We start from the raw sequence: 19,728 nt of genomic DNA, 5'->3' as shown, positions 1-19,728 counted from the left end.
ACAGTCTTACTTGAGAGAGTCTTCCACCATGACCATCTCAACAGGGTAAAGCTGAACTCCAGATAGGTCCTCTGTTTCCATACTCACTCTGAGAGCAGAGAGAGTAGAAAGAGTGAGAGAGAAAGATAGAGAGAAAGAGAGAGAGAGACAGAGTAGGGGGGTCAGACAACTACACAGATCCTCACAGCTTCACAGCTCAATGCCCAATGACTGTCTTTTACCTCCAGTGAGCCAGCCCTGGAGTCATTCCAGTCCCTGCACTGAACTATATGTTCACAGAACCAGGGAAGACAGCCAAATACATTATTACTGCTACCATACATGTTGCAGAGTAGGAGGGAGCAGCATGTGGTACAGTGTGTGTGACAATGAGTGGGCTCTGACTCAGCAAAAATACACAAAGACATCATGGTAGCTACAATGACAACATTCTGATATGGCCAAGTGGGACATTTCACCCACAATTCCTCACAACATTGACCTGAAATATGGTTAGATGACGCGTGGTGGATAATATATTAGTGTTAGTGTTGGGCTGTGTGGGAGATTTTGACTGCCTCTCTCTGCATAATATGATAATGAGCCATCTGTTGGGTTGGGGATGTACATGTTTAGGTCAGAAATGTAACCTCTGACTCAGTAGGGATAACGGTACTCAAGTTTACAATGCAACATTCCAATGGTACTTCATATAGAGATCTGCTTATGAAGATAACAATCATTATTATGATCATGGCAATGACCAATTTCACCTTGAAAATGATCCTGAACATGCTGGTAACAATGATTATTAAATAAGGCCAGTATCATAGTTAAAGTGAAAAAGGTGTAATAGTATTATAACCAGCTATAACCAGAATTAACCAGTATTATAACAGATTCATAACGGAGCCCACCTGTTAGGGTCTTGTAGTAGCTCCACAGCCTCCTTCAGCTGGTTGATCATGGCAATGTGCGTTCCTTCTGTGACCTTTGACCTACGGGACAGGAAACAGGAAGTGAGTCATATTGTTTACAATTCAGAGCTGTGTTTCATCAATAAAACATGCTTTCGAATACGTCATGCATTTAAAAGAAATCTAAACTCTAACCTAATGTTGCCCTGGTATAGATAAAGGCACAAACAAAATACATGGTGTGATATGTAGCAGAACACACATAGCTTTGCTGTGGCAAGAAAATAGTATGGTGATGGTTTGTTTAAATAAAGAGCATATTTCTAAATCCCAAGCCCCTTTTTGGGCCACATTCTCCTGTTCGACAGTGTGTGGGTCTCTATCTTTCATCTAAGAGTGGGCTCTGACTCAGCAAAAATACACAAAGACATCATGGTAGCTACAATGACAACATTCTGATATGGCCAAGTGGGACATTTCACCCACAATTCCTCACAACATTGACCTGAAATATGGTTAGATGACGCGTGGTGGATAATATATTAGTGTTAGTGTTGGGCTGTGTGGGAGATTTTGACTGCCTCTCTCTGCATAATATGATAATGAGCCATCTGTTGGGTTTGGGGATGTACATGTTTAGGTCAGAAATGTAAACTCTGACTCAGTAGGGATAATGGTACTCAAGTTTACAATGCAACATTCCAATGGTACTTCATATAGAGATCTGCTTATGAAGATAACAATCATTATTATGATCATGGCAATGACCAATTTCACCTTGAAAATTATCCTGAACATGCTGGTAACAATGATTATTAAATAAGGCCAGTATCATAGTTAAAGTGAGAAAGGTGTAATAGTATTATAATCAGCTAAGAGCCAAGAACAACTTACGAGGAGCACAGCTTCTCAAAAGCCACCAAAGACGTTTCTACTCTAGCTTACAGTAAAGAGCTGACAGTGTACATCAACCAACTTGAATACAGATGGGCAAAGAGTACTGCCCATAGAAGCATACAGTATAAAGAGGAAAAACACCTTATAGCAGAGAGAGCGAGAGAGACTGATAGAGGGGACAGAAACAGACTGACACACAGAGACCCACCCACTACAGTGAACAGAGAGAGGGAGGAGAAAAAGAGAAAGAACTGGATGGAGGAAAGATGAGAGACAGATGGATGGAGGGATACTCACGTCTGCTCAGAGGCCCAGTGTGTGTCTTCCTCTATCCTGAGGGGCTCGTCGTAGTCTGCCGTCCGTCCCTGCACGAGCAAGAACACACACATACACACCGAGTTACACACACACACCGAGACACACACGCGACATCAGCACCAGCTGCAGTCAAGTCACATGATCCAGAGAACAAGCCAGCGATTGGCTGCGGTTCACTTAAATTTTTCCTAGTGAATGAGAGTGTATAAGCAGGCCAGTGTGCCTCCCTCCCTCCCTCCCTCAAAGATCTGCTGACACAATCCACATGGGGTTTTAGATGAGACCACCCTGCCTTTCACTGTCACACACACATGGGACAGCAGGGGAGGGAAGGAGAGGGGGAGAGAGAAAGAGAGACAGGGAGAGCTAGACCTAAACATCAGCACCACAGGTAACTTCCACAAAGCTGTGAACGATCTGAGAGATAAGGCTAGAAGGGCCTTCTACGCCATGAAAAGGAATATACAATTTGACATCCCAATTAGGATCTGGCAAAAAATACTTGAATCAGTTATAGAACCCATTGCCCTTTACGGTGGTGAGGTCTGGGGTCCGCTCACCAACCAAAAATTCACAAAATGGGACAAATACCAAACTGAGACTGTGAATGCAGAATTCTGTAAAAGAAATCCTCTGTGTAAAACATAAAACACCAAATAATGCATGCAGAGCAGAATTAGAGCAGACTACAGGCCAATTATCAACCCTTCCATAACAAAGCCATCACCTACAGAGAGCTTAACCTAGAGAAGAGTCCCCTAAGCAAGCTGGTCCTGGGGCTCTGTTCACAAACACAATTAGACCCAACCAAATCATGAGAAAACAAAAAGATAATTACTTGACACATTGGAAAGAATTCACCCAAAAAAGTGAGCAAACTGGAATGCTATTTGGCCCTAAACAGAATACCTGACCACTGTGACTGACCCAAAATTAAGGAACGCTTTGACTATGTACAGACTTAGTGAAATTAGCCTTGCTATTGAGAGAGGCCACTGTAGGCAGACCTGGCTCTCAAGAGAAGACAGGCTACAGTATATGCACACTGCCCACAAAATGAGATGGAAACTGAGCTGCACTTCCTTAACCTCCTGCATAATGTATGACCATAGAGAAACATCTTTCCCTCAGATTACAAAGAATTCAAAAACAAAACAAATTTTGATAAACTCCCATATCTACTGTATTAGGTGAAATACCACATTGTGCCATCACAGAAGCAAGATTTGTGACCTGTTGCTACAAGAAAAGGGCAACCAGTGAAGAACACCATTGTAAATACAACCCATATTTATGTTTATTTACTTTCCCTTTTGTACTTTAACTATTTGCACATCAGTACAACACTGTATATAGCCATAATATGACATTTGAAATGTCTCTATTCCTTTGGAACTTTTGTGAGTGTAATGTTTACTGTTCATTTCTGATTGTTTATTTCACTTTTGTTTATTATCTATTTCACTTGATTTGGCAATGTAAACATATGTTTCCCATGCCAATAAAGCCCTTTGAATTAAATTGAATTGAAAGACAGGCAGAGAATAAAAGAGGGAGAATGGGTTATCCTGGGCTATCCTGGTGTGGAATCTCCCTTTTCCTTTTGTTAAAAACACCAACTCTTTCATTATTTACAGCACAGCCATTTCCTCATGAATCTTTCACAATACAGACAGCCTTTATGGATGTCATACTGTAGTGTATAATAGGGTGCACATTAAATTATTCCCTTAGTAACAGCTCCAGAGTCAGCCTAGACAGCTACACTCTTAGAAAAAAAGGTGCTATCTAGAACCTAAAAGGGTTCTTCGGATGTCCCCATAGGAGAAACCTTTGAAGAACCCTTTTTGGTTCAAGGTAGAACTCTTTTGCGTTCCACGTAGAACCCTTACCACAGAGGGTTCCACATGGAACCAAAAACAGTTATCCTATGGGGACAGCCAAATAACCCTTTTGGAACCCTTTTTCTAAGAGTGTAGCTCATAATGGATGAGGCTGAGACTCAGGTAGAAAAATATGACCAAAATCAGTTATTAAAGGGATAGTTAACCCCAAATGTCTAAATGTGTGAATTCAGCACGTTGCTCGCCTAAGTCACTTTAAACCAAGTCTTTCAGAGTGAGTGAGTGAGTGAGTGAGTGAGAGAGTGAGAGTGAGAGAGAGAGAGAGAGAGAGAGAGAGAGAGAGAGAGAGAGAGAGAGAGAGAGAGAGAGAGAGAGAGAGAGAGAGAGAGAGAGAGAGAGAGAGAGAGAGAGAGAGAGAAAGAAGGCCCTTGCCTTGATGTAGCTGCGGAAGCGGTTGCTGAGAGCCGAAGAGGAGTCTCTGTAGCCTAACTGTTCCTTCAGGTCCTTCAGGGCCTCTGTTGGGCTCTCCTCTATCAGTCGTACACCGTCCCCGTGGGGGTCCGCTACAGGGGGCAGAGATTAAGGTCAGAAGTTAGAGGTCAGGTCAAAGAATGTCACATTTCAAAGTAATTTACTGTATGGAGACACTGTCGCTTATATACGATGACCAATTCGAATATTGTGTTTGATCGCTTGTTTATGGGATTTGGGTGGAACAACATTACAAACTCTGTACTCTATATAAAATTATAAACTGGGTGGTTCGAGCCCTGAATGCTGATTGGCTGAAAGCCGTGATATACCACGGATATGACAAAAAAAAAAGGTTTTACTGTTCTAATTAAGTTGGTAACCAGTTTATAATAACAATAAGGCACTTTGGGGATTTGTGGTGCACGGGCTGTATCCAGGCACTCCGTGTTGCGTCATGCGGAGAACAGCCCTTAGCCGTGGTACACTACATGACCAAAAGTATGTGGACACCTGCTGTCGAACATCTCATTCCAAAATCATGTCCGTTAATATGCTATAACAGCCTCCACTCTTCTGGGAAGGCTTTCCACTAGTTGTTGGAACATTGCTGCGGGAACTTGCTTCCATTCAGCCACAAGAGCATTAGTGAAGTAGGGCACTAATGTTGGGCGATTAGGCCTGGCTCGCAGTCAGCATTCCAATTCATCCCACGGGGGCATTGTCATGCTGAAACGGAAAGGGCCTTCCCCAAACTGTTGCCACAAAGTTAGAAGCACAGAATCGTCTAGAATGTCATTGCATGCTGTACTGTTAAGAGTTCCCTTCACTGAAACTAAGGGGCCTAGCCCGAACCATGAAAAACAGCCCCAGACCATAATTTATCCTCCACCAAACTTTACAATTGGCACTATGCATTCGGGCAGGTAGCGTTTTCCTGGCATCCACCAAACCCAGATTCGTCCGTCGACTGCCAGATGGTGAAGCATGATTAATCACTCCAGAGAACGCGTTTACACTGCTCCAGAGTCCAATGGCGGCGAGCTTTACACCACTCCAGCCGACGCTTGGCATTGAGCATGGTGATCTTAAGCTTGTGTGCGGCTGCTCGGCCTTGGAAACCCATTTCATGAAGCTCCCAACGAACAGTTCTTGTGCTGACATTGCTTCCAGAGGCAGTTTGGAACTCAGTAGTGAGTTCTGCAACCGAGGACAGCCGTTGTTGCTCCTAGACGTTTCCAATTCACAATAAATGCGCTTTACAATTGGCCGGGGCAGCTCTAGCAGGGCAGAAATTTGACAAACGGACTTGTTGGAAAGGTGCCAAGCATCTGTCTGGAGGAAACTTGGCATCATCCCTAAGGTGAAGCATGGTGGTGGCAGCATCATTCTGTGGGGATGTTTTTTAGTGGCAGGGACTGGGAGACTAGTTAGGATCGAGGGAAAGATGAACAGAGCAAAGTACAGTGAGATCTTTGATGAAAACCTGTTCCAGAGCGCTCAGGACCTCAGACTGGGGTGACGGTTCACCTTCCAACAGGACAACGACCCTAAGCACACAGCCAAGACAACGCAGGAGTGGCTTTGGGACAAGTCTCTGAATGTCCTTGAGTGGTCCAGCCAGAGCCCGGACTTGAACCCGTTCAGCAGAGGATCTGCAAAGAATAATGGGAGAAACTCCCCAAATACAGGTGTGCCAAGATTGTAGCGTCATACCCAAGAAGACTTGAGGCTGTAATCGCTGCCGAAGGTGCTTCAACAAAGTACTGAGTAAAGGGTCTGAATACTTATGTAAATGTAATATTTCTGTTTTTTTATTTTTAATAAATGAGCAAAAACTGCTAAAAACCTGTTATTGCTTTGTCATTATGGGGTATTGTGTGTAGATTGATGAGGGGAAAAAACAATTTAATAAATTTTTGAATAAGGCTGTAAAGTAACAAAATTTGGAAAAGGTCAATGGGTCTGAATACTTTCCGAGTTCAACAGTTTGGGGTCACTTAGAAATGTCCTTGTTTTCGAAAGAAAAGCAATTTTTCTGTCCATTAAAATAACATCAAATTGATCAGAAATACAGTGTAGACATTTGTTAATGTTGTGAATGGCTATTGTAGCTGGAAACGGCTGATTTTTAATGGAATATCTACATAGGCGTACAGAGGCCCATTATCAGCAACCATCAGTCCTGTGTTCCAATGGCACGTTGTGTTTGCAAATCCAAGTTTATCATTTTAAAAGGCTAATTGATCATTAGAAAACCCTTTTGCAATTATGTTAGCACAGCTGAAAACTGTTGTACTGATTAAATAAGCAATACAACTGGCCTTCTTGAGACTAGTTGAGTATCTGGAGCATCAGCAATTGTGGGTTCGATTACAGGCTCAAAATAGCCAGAACAGACGCCTCACAGGTCCTCAACTGGCAGCTTCATTAAATAGTACCCGCAAAACACCAGTCTCAACGTCAACAGTGAAGAGGCGACTCCGGGATGCTGACCTTCTAGGCAGAGTTGCAAAGAAAAAGCCATATCTCAGACTGCCCATCTTAATCTTTTCTTTTTATTGGCCAGTCTGAGATATGGTGTGGGGGTGCTTTGCTGGTGACACGGTCTGTGATTTATTTAGAATTCAAGGCACACTTAACCAGCATGGCTACCACAGCATTCTGCAGCGATACGCCATCCCATCTGGTTTGTAGGCATGTTGTGTAAATCAAATGATACAAACCCCCCAAAAATCCATTTTAATTCCAGGTTGTAAGGCAACAAAATAGGAAAAATGCCAAGGTGGGTGAATACTTTCGCAAGCCACTGTATGTGGGAACTCCTTCAAGACTGTTGAAAAAGTATTCCAGGTGAAGCTGGTTGAGAGAATGGTCGGCTATTTGAAGAATCTCAAATATAAAATATATTTTGATTTGTTAAACACTTTTTTGGTTACTACATGATTCCATGTATGTTTTTCATAGTTTTGATGTCTTCACTATTATTTTACAATGTAGAAAATAGTAAAAATAAAGAAAACCCTGGAATAAGTAGGTGTGTCCAAACCTTTGACTGGTAGTGTATATATAAACTCAGCAAAAAAAGAAACTTCCCTTTTTCAGGACCCTGTCTTTCAAAGATAATTCTGAAAAATCCAAATAACTTCACAGATCTTCATTGTAAAGGGTTTAAACACTGTTTCCCATGCTTGTTCAATGAACCATAAACAATGAATGAACATGCACATGTGGAACGGTCGTTAAGACACTAACAGCTTACAGACGGTAGGCAATTAAGGTCACAGTTATGAAAACCTAGGACACTAAAGAGGCCTTTCTACTGACTCTGAAAAACACCAAAATAAAGATGCCCAGGGTCCCTGCTCATCTGCGTGAACGTGACTTAGGCATGCTGCAAGGAGGCATGAGGACTGCAGATGTGGCCAGGGCAATAAATTGCAATGTCCGTACTGTGAGAGGCCTAAAACAGCGCTACAGGGAGACAGGACGGACAGCTGATCGTCCTCGCAGTTGCAGACCACGTTTAACAACACCTGCACATGATCGGTACATCCGAACATCACACCTGCGGGACAGGTACAGGATGGCAACAACAACAACTGCCAGAGTAACACCAGGAACGCACAATCCCTCCATCAGTGCTCAGACTGTCCACAATAGGCTGAGAGAGGCTGGACTGAGGGCTTGTAGGCCTGTTGTAAGGCAGGTCCTCACCAGACATCACCGGCAATAAGGTCGCCTATGGGCACAAACCCACCATCGCTGGACCAGACAGGACTGGCAAAAAGTGCTCTTCACTGACGAGTCGCGGTTTTGTCTCACCAGGGGTGATGGTCAGATTCGCGTTTATGGTCAAAGGAATGAGCGTTACATCGAGGCCTGTACTCTGGAGCGGGATGGATTTGGAGGTGGAGGGTCCGTCATGGTCTGGGGCGGTGTGTCACAGCATCATCGGACTGAGCTTGTTGTCATTGCAGGCAATCTCAACGCTGTGCGTTAAAGGGAAGACATCCTCCTCCCTCATGTGGTACCCTTCCTGCAGGCTCATCCTGACATGACCCTCCAGCATGACAATGCCACCAGCCATACTGCTCGTTCTGTGCATGATTTCCTGCAAGACAGGAATGTCAGTGTTCTGCCATGGCCAGTGAAGAGCCCGGATCTCAATCCCATTGAGCACGTCTGCGACCTGTTGGATCGGAGAGTGAGGGCTAGGGCCAGGGCCATTCCCCCCAGAAATGTCTGGGAACTTGCAGGTGGCTTGGTGGAAGAGTGGGGTAACATCTCACAGCAAGAACTGGCAAATATGGTGCAGTCCACGAGGAGGAGATGCACTGCAGTACTTAATGCAGCTGGTGGCCACACCAGATACTAACTGTATTTTTTTATTTATTTTGAGCCCCCCTTTGTTCAGGGACACATTATTCAATTTCTGTTATTCACATGTCTGTGGAACTTGTTCAGTTTATGTCTCAGTTGTTGAATCTTGTTATGTTCATACAAATATTTACACATATTAAGTTTGCTGAAATTAAACGCAGTTGACAGTGAGAGGACGTTTATTTTTTTGCTGAGTTATATATATATACACAGTGGGGAAAAAAAGTATTTAGTCAGCCACCAATTGTGCAAGTTCTCCCACTTAAAAAGATGAGAGAGGCCTGTAATTTTCATCATAGGTACACGTCAAATATGACAGACAAAATTAGAAAAAAAAATCCAGAAAATCACATTGTAGGATTTTTTATGAATTTATTTGCAAATTATGGTGGAAAATAAGTATTTGGTCAACAACAAAAGTTTCTCAATACTTTGTTATATACCCTTTGTTGGCAATGACACAGGTCAAACGTTTTCTGTAAGTCTTCACAAGGTTTTCACACACTGTTGCTGGTATTTTGGCCCATTCCTCTATGCAGATCTCCTCTAGAGCAGTGATGTTTTGGGGCTGTCGCTGGGCAACACGGACTTTCAACTCCCTCCAAAGATTTTCTATGGGGTTGAGATCTGGAGACTGGCTAGGCCACTCCAGGACCTTGAAATGCTTCTTACGAACCCACTCCTTCGTTGCCCGGGCGGTGTGTTTGGGATCATTGTCATGCTGAAAGACCCAGCCACGTTTCATCTTCAATGCCCTTGCTGATGGAAGGAGGTTTTCACTCAAAATCTCACGATACATGGCCCCATTCATTCTTTCCTTTACACGGATCAGTCGTCCTGGTCCCTTTCCAGAAAAACAGCCCCAAAGCATGATGTTTCCACCCCCATGCTTCACAGTAGGTATGGTGTTCTTTGGATGCAACTCAGCATTCTTTGTCCTCCAAACACGACGAGTTGAGTTTTTACCAAAAAAGTTATATTTTGGTTTCATCTGACCATATGACATTCTCCCAATCCTCTTCTGGATCATCCAAATGCACTCTAGCAAACTTCAGACGGGCCTGGACATGTACTGGCTTAAGCAGGGGGACACGTCTGGCACTGCAGGATTTGAGTCCCTGGCGCCGTAGTGTGTTACTGATGGTAGGCTTTGTTACTTTGGTCCCAGCTCTCTGCAGGTCATTCACTAGGTCCCCCGTGTGGTTCTGGGCTTTTTGCTCACCGTTCTTGTGATCATTTTGACCCCACGGGGTGAGATCTTGCGTGGAGCCCCAGATCGAGGGAGATTATCAGTGGTCTTGTATGTCTTCCATTTCCTAATAATTGCTCCCACAGTTGATTTCTTCAAACCAAGCTGCTTACCTATTGCATATTCAGTCTTCCCAGCCTGGTGCAGGTCTACAATTTTGTTTCTGGTGTCCTTTGACAGCTCTTTGGTCTTGGCCATAGTGGAGTTTGGAGTGTGACTGTTTGAGGTTGTGGACAGGTGTCTTTTATACTGATAACAAGTTCAAACAGGTGCCATTAATACAGGTAACGAGTGGAGGACAGAGGAGCCTCTTAAAGAAGAAGTTACAGGTCTGTGAGAGCCAGAAATCTTGCTTGTTTGTAGGTGACCAAATACTTATTTTCCACCATAATTTGCAAATAAATTCATTAAAAATCCTACAATGTGTCTGTCATAGTTGACGTGTACCTATGATGAAAATTACAGGCCTCTCTCATCTTTTTAAGTGGGAGAACTTGCACAATTGGTGGCTGACTAAATACTTTTTCCCCCCACTGTATATGTATATATGTGTATATGTACAGTGAGGGAAAAAAGTATTTGATCCCCTGCTGATTTTGTACATTTGCCCACTGACAAAGAAATTATCAGTCTATAATTTTAATGGTAGGTTTATTTGAACAGTGAGAGACAGAATAACAACAAAAAAATCAAGAAACACGCATGTCAAAAATGTTATAAATTGATTTTGCATTTTAATGAGGGAAATAAGTATTTGACCCCCTCTCAATCAGAAAGATTTCTGGCTCCCTGGTGTCTTTTATACAGGTAACGAGCTGAGATTAGGACCACACTCTTAAAGGGAGTGCTCCTAATCTCAGTTTGTTACCTGTATAAAAGACACCTGTCCACAGAAGCAATCAATCAATCAGATTCCAAACTCTCCACCATGGCCAAGACCAAAGAGCTCTCCAAGGATGTCAGGGACAAGATTGTAGACCTACACAAGGCTGGAATGGGCTACAAGACCATCGCCAAGCAGCTTGGTGAGAAGGTGACAACAGTTGGTGCGATTATTCACAAATGGAAGAAACACAAAAGAACTGTCAATCTCCCTCGGCCTGGGGCTCCATGCAAGATCTCACCTTGTGGAGTTGCAATGATCATGAGAACGGTGAGGAATCAGCCCAGAACTACACGGGAGGATCTTGTCAATGATCTCAAGGCAGCTGGGACCATAGTCACCAAGAAAACAATTGGTAACTCACTACGCCGTGAAGGACTGAAATCCTGCAGCGCCCGCAATGTCCCCCGTCTCAAGAAAGTACATATACAGGCCCGTCTGAAGTTTGCCAATGAACATCTGAATGATTCAGAGGAGAACTGTGTGAAAGTGTTGTGGTCAGATGAGACCAAAATTGAGCTCTTTGGCATCAACTCAACTCGCCGTGTTTGGAGGAGGAAGAATGCTGCCTATGACCCCAAGAACACCATCCCCACCGTCAAATATGGAGGTGGAAACATTGTGCTTTGGGGGTGTTTTTCTGCTAAGGGGACAGGACAACTTCACCGCATCAAAGGGACGATGGACGGGGCCATGTACCGTCAAATCTTGGGTGAGAACCTCCTTCCCTCCGCCAGGGCATTGAAAATGGGTCGTGGATGGGTATTCCAGCATGACAATGACCCAAAACACACGGCCAAGGCAACAAAGGAGTGGCTCAAGAAGACGCACATTAAGGTCCTGGAGTGGCCTAGCCAGTCTCCAGACCTTAATCCCATAGAAAATCTGTGGAGGGAGCTGAAGGTTCGAGTTGCCAAATGTCAGCCTCGAAACCTTAATGACTTGGAGAAGATCTGCAAAGAGGAGTGGGACAAAATCCCTCCTGAGATGTGTGCAAACCTGGTGGCCAACTACAAGAAAAGTCTGACCTCTGTGATTGCCAACAAGGGTTTTGCCACCAAGTACTAAGTCATGTTTTGCAGAGGGGTCAAATACTTATTTCCCTCATTAAAATGCAAATCAATTTATAACATTTTTGACATGCGTTTTTTTAGATTTATTGTTGTTGTTATTCTGTCTCTCACTGTTCAAATAAACCTACCATTAAAATTATAGACTGATCATGTCTTTGTCAGTGGGCAAACATACAAAATCAGCAGGGGATCAAATACTTTTTTCCCCTCACTGTATATATATATATATATATATATATATATATATATAAATTATATATACACACAGTTGAAGTCGGAATTTTACATACACTTAGGTTGGAGTCATTAAAATTCGTTTTTCAACCACTCCACAAATGTCTTGTTAACAAACTATGGTTTTGGCAAGTCGGTTAAGACATCTACTTTGTGCATGACACAAGTTATTTTTCCAACAATTGTTTACAGACAGATTATTTCACTTATAATTCAATGTATCACAATTCCAGTGGGTCAGATGTTTACATACACTAAGTTGATTGTGCCTTTTAACAGCTTAGAAAATTCCAGAAAATGATGCCATGGCTTTAGAACCTTCTGATAGGCTAATTTACATCATTTGAGTCAATTGAAGGTGTACCTGTGGATGTATTTCAAGGCCTACCTTCAAACTCAGTGCCTCTTTGCTTGACATCATGAGAAAGTCAAAAGATATCAGCCAAGACCTAAGAAAAAAATTTGTAGACCTCCACAAGTCTGGTTCATCCTTCGGAGCAATTTCCAAATGCCTGAAGGTACCACGTTCATCTGTACAAACAATAGTACGCAAGTATAAACACCATGGGACCACGCAGCCGTCATACCGCTCAGGAAGGAGACATGTTCTGTCTCCTAGAGGAACATACTTTGGTGCGAAAAGTGCAAATCAATCCCAGAACAACAGCAAAGGACCTTGTGAAGATGCTGGAGGAAACAGGTCCAAAATTATCTATATCCACAGTAAAACAAGTCCTATATCGACATAACCTGAAAGGCCGCTCAGCAAGGAAGAAGCCACTGCTCCAAAACCGCCATAAAAAAGACAGACTACGGTTTGCAACTGCACATGGGGACAAAGATCGTACTTTTTGGAGAAATGTCCTCTGGTCTGATGAAACAAAAATATAACTGTTTGGCCATAATGACCATCGTTATGTATGGAGGAAAAAGGGGGATGCTTGCAAGCTGAAGAACACCATCCCAAACGTGAAGCACGGGGGTGGCAGCATCATGCTGTGGGGGTGCTTTGCTGCAGGAGGGACTGGTGCACTTCACAAAATAGAAGGCATCATGAGGAAGGAAAATGATGTGGATATATTGAAGCAACATCTCAAGACATCAGTCAGGAAGTTAAAGCTTGGTCGCAAATGGGTCTTCCAAATGGACAATGACACTTCCAAACTTGTGGCAAAATGGCTTAAGGACAACAAAGTCAAGGTATTGGAGTGGCCATCACAAAGCCCTGACCTCAATCCTATAGAAAATGTGTGGGCAGAACTGAAAAGGCGTGTGCGAGCAAGGAGGCCTACAAACCTGACTCAGTTACACCAGCTCTGTCAGGAGGAATGGGCCAAAATTCACCCAACTTATTGTGGGAAGCTTGTGGAAGGCTAACCGAAACGTTTGACCCAAGTTGAACAATTTAAAGGCAATGCTACCAAATACTAATTGAGTGTATGTAAACTTCTGACCCACTGGGAATAAAAGCTGAAATAAATCATTCTCGCTACTATTATTCTGACATTTCACATTCTTCAAATAAAGTGGTGATCCTAACTGACCTAAGACAGGGAATTATTACTAGGATTAAATGTCAGGAATTGTGTATTTGACTAAATGTATTTGGCTAAGGTCTATGTAAACGTCTCAATCAGGTCAGAGAGAGGGAGAGAGAGTGGGAATTGTGTAGCTTCTCTCTGTAGGTTTCTAGACCATGAGTTAAAATCCTACAGCAGCACTCTGATACACCCAAATGATAAAACAAGGCAAAAAAAAAACGATATATATATATATATATATATATACATACAGTGGGGAGAACAAGTATTTGATACACTGCCGATTTTGCAGGTTTTCCTACTTACAAAGCATGTAGAGGTCTGTAATTTTTATCATAGGTACACTTCAACTGTGAGAGACGGAATCTAAAACAAAAATCCAGAAAATCACATTGTATGATTTTTAAGTAATTAACTTGCATTTTATTGCATTACATAAGTATTTGATCACCTACCAACCAGTAAGAATTCCGGCTCTCACAGACCTGTTAGTTTTTCTTTAAGAAGCCCTCCTGTTCTCCACTCATTACCTGTATTAACTGCACCTGTTTGAACTCGTTACCTGTATAAAAGACACCTGTCCACACACTCAATCAAACAGACTCCAACCTCTCCACAATGGCCAAGACCAGAGAGCTGTGTAAGGACATCAGGGATAAAATTGTAGACCTGCACAAGGCTGGGATGGGCTACAGGACAATAGGCAAGCAGCTTGGTGAGAAGGCAACAACTGTTGGCGCAATTATTAGAAAATGGAAGAAGTTCAAGATGACGGTCAATCACCCTCGGTCTGGGGCTCCATGCAAGATCTCACCTCGTGGGGCATCAATGATCATGAGGAAGGTGAGGGATCAGCCCAGAACTACACGGCAGGAGCTGGTCAATGACCTGAAGAGAGCTGGGACCACAGTCTCAAAGAAAACCATTAGTAACACACTACGCCGTCATGGATTAAAATCCTGCAGCGCACGCAAGGTCCCCCTGCTCAAGCCAGCGCATGTCCAGGCCCGTCTGAAGTTTGCCAATGACCATCTGGATGATCCAGAGGAGGAATGGGAGAAGGTCATGTGGTCTGATGAGACAAAAATAGAGCTTTTTGGTCTAACCTCCACTCACCGTGTTTGGAGGAAGAAGAAGGATGAGTACAACCCCAAGAACACCACCCCAACCGTGAAGCATGGAGGTGGAAACATCATTCTTTGGGGATGCTTTTCTGCAAAGGGGACAGGACGACTGCGCCGTATTGAGGGGAGGATGGATGGGGCTATGTATCGCGAGATCTTGGCCAACAACCTCCTTCCCTCAGTAAGAGCATTGAAGATGGGTCATGGCTGGGTCTTCCAGCATGACAACGACCCGAAACACACAGCCAGGGCAACTAAGGAGTGGCTCCGTAAGAAGCATCTCAAGGTCCTGGAGTGGCCTAGCCAGTCTCCAGACCTGAACCCAATAGAAAATCTTTGGAGGGAGCTGAAAGTCCGTATTGCCCAGCGACAGCCCCGAAACCTGAAGGATCTGGAGAAGGTCTGTATGGAGGAGTGGGCTAAAAAAATTGCTGCTGTAGTGTGTGCAAACCTGGTCAAGACCTACAGGAAACGTATGATCTCTGTAATTGCAAACAAAGGTTTCTGTACCAAATATTAAGTTCTGCTTTTGTGATGTATCAAATACTTATGTCATGCAATAAAATGCAAATTAATTACTTAAAAATCATACAATGTGATTTTCTGGATTTTTGTTTTAGATTCCGCCTCTCACAGTTGAAGTGTACCTATGATAAAAAATTACAGACCTCTACATGCTTTGTAAGTAGGAAAACCTGCAAAATTGGCAGTGTATCAAATACTTGTTCTCCCCACTGTATATATATATATATATATCGTTTTTTTTGCCTTGTTTTATCATTTGGATTTGTCAGAGTGCTGCTGTAGGATTTTAACTCATGGTCTAGAAACCTACAGAGAGAAGCTGCACAATTCCCACTCTCTCTCCCTCTCTCTGACCTGATTGAGAGAGATCGAGGTGGTCTATTAAAAGCCACTCTTCTGGTCCGGGAGTGATGGTCTACAGAGAATCCATCAGATGCTATAACAGCCCAGAAACTCTGATAGCTCTGGATAGAGGTAGCTGTATTCTGCTGTCTGCTACTATATTCTACAGTATGGATGAGTCCACCATTTTTGTACCAGGCTGGTGTCTTCCAATCCATTAGAGGGCTTAGGGACTAAAAGGTGACGGACCCCAACTTCTCTTATCTAAGTCAATCTGATTAAGCCTGCCATTTAACACACACATTTGTACTGTACACACAGTCACTTTCAACGCCATTCCCACCAAGTCTGAGGCCCGCCAGCCTATCAGTGACGCCCTCCCAGACTACTCCCTGGGTGTGCTGACATAGCCTTCCTGGTGTATATCTTTACTCCCTGTCCCCACCACACACACACATTCATGCGCACACACACTCCTCAGAGTTTAGCCAGAGTCAACACTCCCCCAGAGCACCCTCCATCCCCCTCAAAAACAACAAATCAGGAAAAACTACCCACTGAGCCACAGAGAGACATAGTGAAGGCTCCGGAAACATCTCTTTTATCCCACTTCCTCTCTTTAGCGCAACAGTGACAATGTTTCTATCCTCTGTTTCCTCTGGTGGCAGATAGGGACATAAACCAGAGGCCTCTCTACAGTATCTGTCTGGGCTGTGTTACTGTGTTATCCCAACCTGACCATGTCTGGCATCCGGAAAGACAGACATTGTGCCTCACACACAGGCTGTCCCCTTCTCCCATTCAGGAGGGCTGTTATCAGGGGTGGACGGTTACTCATTGACAGGTTAGGATTGAGATATCCACACTGAGAGTGTCTAGTCATATGTTGGATTAGGAATCATTCAGACCATGTTGTGGTTACTTTCATTTTGTGTGTGTGTTTTTTAAATTCAATTTCTTTAAATTATTATGATCCCGATTAGCCGATGCCAATGGCGACAGCTTAACAAGGTCTTTCTTTGCAGCACTTCACCATATGATTGGTCAATAATCAAGATAAGATAAAACTAGATAAAACCTGCAGGACTTGCTTTGTGGAGTATGGTGTCAAAAAAGTGTGTGTTTGTGTGTGCGTGTGTGTGTGTGTGTGCGTGTGTGTGTGGGGGGTGGGTTTACCTGTTAGAGCGCTGATGTGTTCGCTGGAGTCGTCTTTGCTTAGCCCCTCCTCCTCTGTGATGTGTGACATGGGGACATTGAGACTTAAGCTGTCCTCGTCTGAAGGCTGAAACATCCACACAGCTCAGTTATCAAAAACACCAGCAAACATTTATGTTACTGAAACAAAATCAAAGCATCTCTACAACTGCTACAACGCAACAGTGTGTATTTCAGTCAGAATAAGCCAAATGTTTCAGCTACTAAACATTTTTTCAAACATCAAAGTGCAACATACTGCTGAACAGATACTCAGAATTGGGTTCTCTTCAATAACACATCCCAAATGCATCATTCTAGAGAAGTGTCGTATCATACCTGACAATATCCATCTTATTCATTACTTTTATCTGATCACCACAAAACACAGTGAGGTCATGGTGAACAAGCGTATATGAAAGTAAGAAAGAAAAAAATGAAAGAACAAACAAATGATAGAAAGAAAGATAGAAGATATCAGGCTGTGGCTGTGTGCTCAACTGTCAGAGTCCAGAACTGCTTTGAAGAGACTATTCAACTTCACCAGGCAGATGTGTTCTTTCTTGCATAACTTTACATTAATGTAAATTTCTAAACGTTCATGTTATGACGCAAAACAAAGGAACCATAATCGTTTTTTGTTTGAGAATGTATACTGTAGAATACAAAATGCATATGTTACACACATACAGTATGTGCATGCATGAGTGCAAGCGTGTGCATGCATGCATGCACGTGAACACACACACACACACAAACACAAACTCACAAACACCCCCTCATCCTACCTCGGTGGCAGACAGTCTCTTGTCCCCGTTGTCGCTGCCAACTCCTGAGTCAGTGTCCTGTTTCTTATTCTGGTCAATGTCCTCCGTGCTGAGAAGAGAGGGGTGAGGGGTGAGAGAGGAGGATTATGGGACGGCCAGGGTCAGGAGGTAAAAAGGCATGCGGAGGAGAGAGGAAAGAGGAGAGAAAATGACAGAGATAGCAGCGTCTAATCGCTCCGATCACACAGACACAGCAGGGCTCTGTCACTCTCTCTCTTTCTCTTGCTCTCACTCACATACTCACATAAACGCTCTCTCACACACTCATGGAAGCTACATTCGAGGGAAGTGATCTACTAACAGAGTCTCCAGACAACTGAATGGTGATGTGGTCTGAGATACACTTCTCACACACACAGATGCACGCGCACACACGTCTCGTTGTTTCTAGGCCACCTACATTTGCATCCCTAGGGAGCATGTTCACTGATCACTGTGAAGCATATGGCATATCTGTCCTTATCTTCATTCATATCTATCCCATTCTGGCCTCACACATTCGCCATCACTATCATCATTCAATATATCAGTCAAATGAGAATCAATGTGAATGTAGTTCTACTGAAACATTGGACAAGTCTGTTGGATTCCAGTACTGTGGGTCTCTATGGCTGTATTATAAATAGTTCTGCTGCTCTTTTCCTCCATTGCCAGGAGTGTGTGTATGTGAGTGGGATGTGAGTGTGAGTCTCTAAGCTCTCCCGGACAAAAGGAACCATTTTCCTGCCCACGCGTTGCAGTGGGGTGGGTTATAGTGGTGGGGGCAGGCATTAAAGGGCACAAACAAAGGCCCAGGGTTCCGGTCTAGAAGCACAGTTTCGACTGCTCCTACAGTCTTGTTTCGGTCCTGCAATTTAACTGACACCTGGCCCAGAAAGACAATTTCCATTGATGGCTACATAGAGAAGTCAGATTAGAAAATTCCTAATACGAGACTTTAGTCATCACCTTTGTGCACAAAACATCCATTGAATTATTGAAATAATTGTTGTGAGGCAACAAATAAAATCCATCTCTCACAGCTGAAGATATTAACATTTTATATTCATCCAATGTTCTGGATGACGTGATGACACTGAATGCTAGTGCACATGTAATGTTGGTCCATGTAAACCGGATGCAACCCGGATATAGACGATCCATGAATTGGCGTATGTGAATGTGAGTAGATTACCTTGAAAACAACGGTTGGACATCTTGGACGCAGTTCTTTATACCTCAGTAGGCACATTACAGAACATAAGATCCTACCTTCCTGTAAAACACTTCACTCTCATACACACTGAAAGACGAAGGCTCAGCCACAGCACTAAAACAACAGTTATTAATGGAAAACAGACCTGGGTTCAAACACATGTATTTGAGTATCTGGTATTTAAAATACTTTTTCTCTGTATTGGAGTATTTTCCAATACACAGCCCAAAACAAGTACTTTTATTTGATTATTTGAATGGTTATTTGTAAAAACCAAATAGTCTGACAAATTGTATATTACAGTATTTTCAAATACTTATTTCAAATACTATTTTTAAACACCTGGGTTAAATGCATGGGAGTGTATTTGCGTCAGTGTCCTTGAGTATTTCAAAAACTTTCCAAGTGCATTTACAAAAATTACAATATTCAACTACTTGTCTTTTAAAATAAAATATATCTGAATACTTACTTCAAATGTATGTGAAAGTAATTGAGACACTTGAAATAGTATTTGAACCCAGGTCTGATGGAGAATCTGGCACAATACACATTGGTAAATCAGTGGTCCTGGAGAGCCAAAGTGTGTGCAGGCTTTTGAACCAGCCCAGCACTAACAGTTGCCTCCGTTAGGGTTGGCATAGCAACTCACCTGCCGGCGGCGGGTCGTGATAGGCTGAGGCGCTCCATGACAGGCAGATAGAGAGAATCAGGCATCTTGTCACTCCGACA

General features: G+C 43.1%; 1 protein-coding gene across 4 annotated transcripts in view; it reads right to left on the bottom strand.

Annotated features, from left to right (window-relative positions):
• The window catches only part of LOC121571746 (leucine-rich repeat and calponin homology domain-containing protein 1), a 98,929-nt gene that overhangs the window by 32,663 nt on the left and 46,538 nt on the right, over positions 1-19,728 (bottom strand). For all 4 annotated transcript variants that reach the window (XM_041883404.2, XM_041883405.2, XM_041883402.2 and 1 more), the window contains exons 6-12: positions 19,649-19,728; positions 17,763-17,850; positions 16,957-17,062; positions 4,388-4,518; positions 2,091-2,158; positions 897-977; positions 11-88 (exon numbers count right to left, since the gene is read on the bottom strand). The exon at positions 19,649-19,728 is cut by the window's right edge and continues 51 nt beyond it. In XM_041883404.2, coding sequence (XP_041739338.2) covers positions 11-88; positions 897-977; positions 2,091-2,158; positions 4,388-4,518; positions 16,957-17,062; positions 17,763-17,850; positions 19,649-19,728 — 632 coding nt within the window. The remainder of the gene's footprint in view (positions 1-10; positions 89-896; positions 978-2,090; positions 2,159-4,387; positions 4,519-16,956; positions 17,063-17,762; positions 17,851-19,648) is intronic.

This window comes from Coregonus clupeaformis, chromosome 40 (genome assembly GCF_020615455.1).
Source record: "Coregonus clupeaformis isolate EN_2021a chromosome 40, ASM2061545v1, whole genome shotgun sequence".
Taxonomy (NCBI): Eukaryota; Metazoa; Chordata; class Actinopteri; order Salmoniformes; family Salmonidae; genus Coregonus; species Coregonus clupeaformis.
This window is presented reverse-complemented; position numbering and strand designations above follow the sequence as displayed.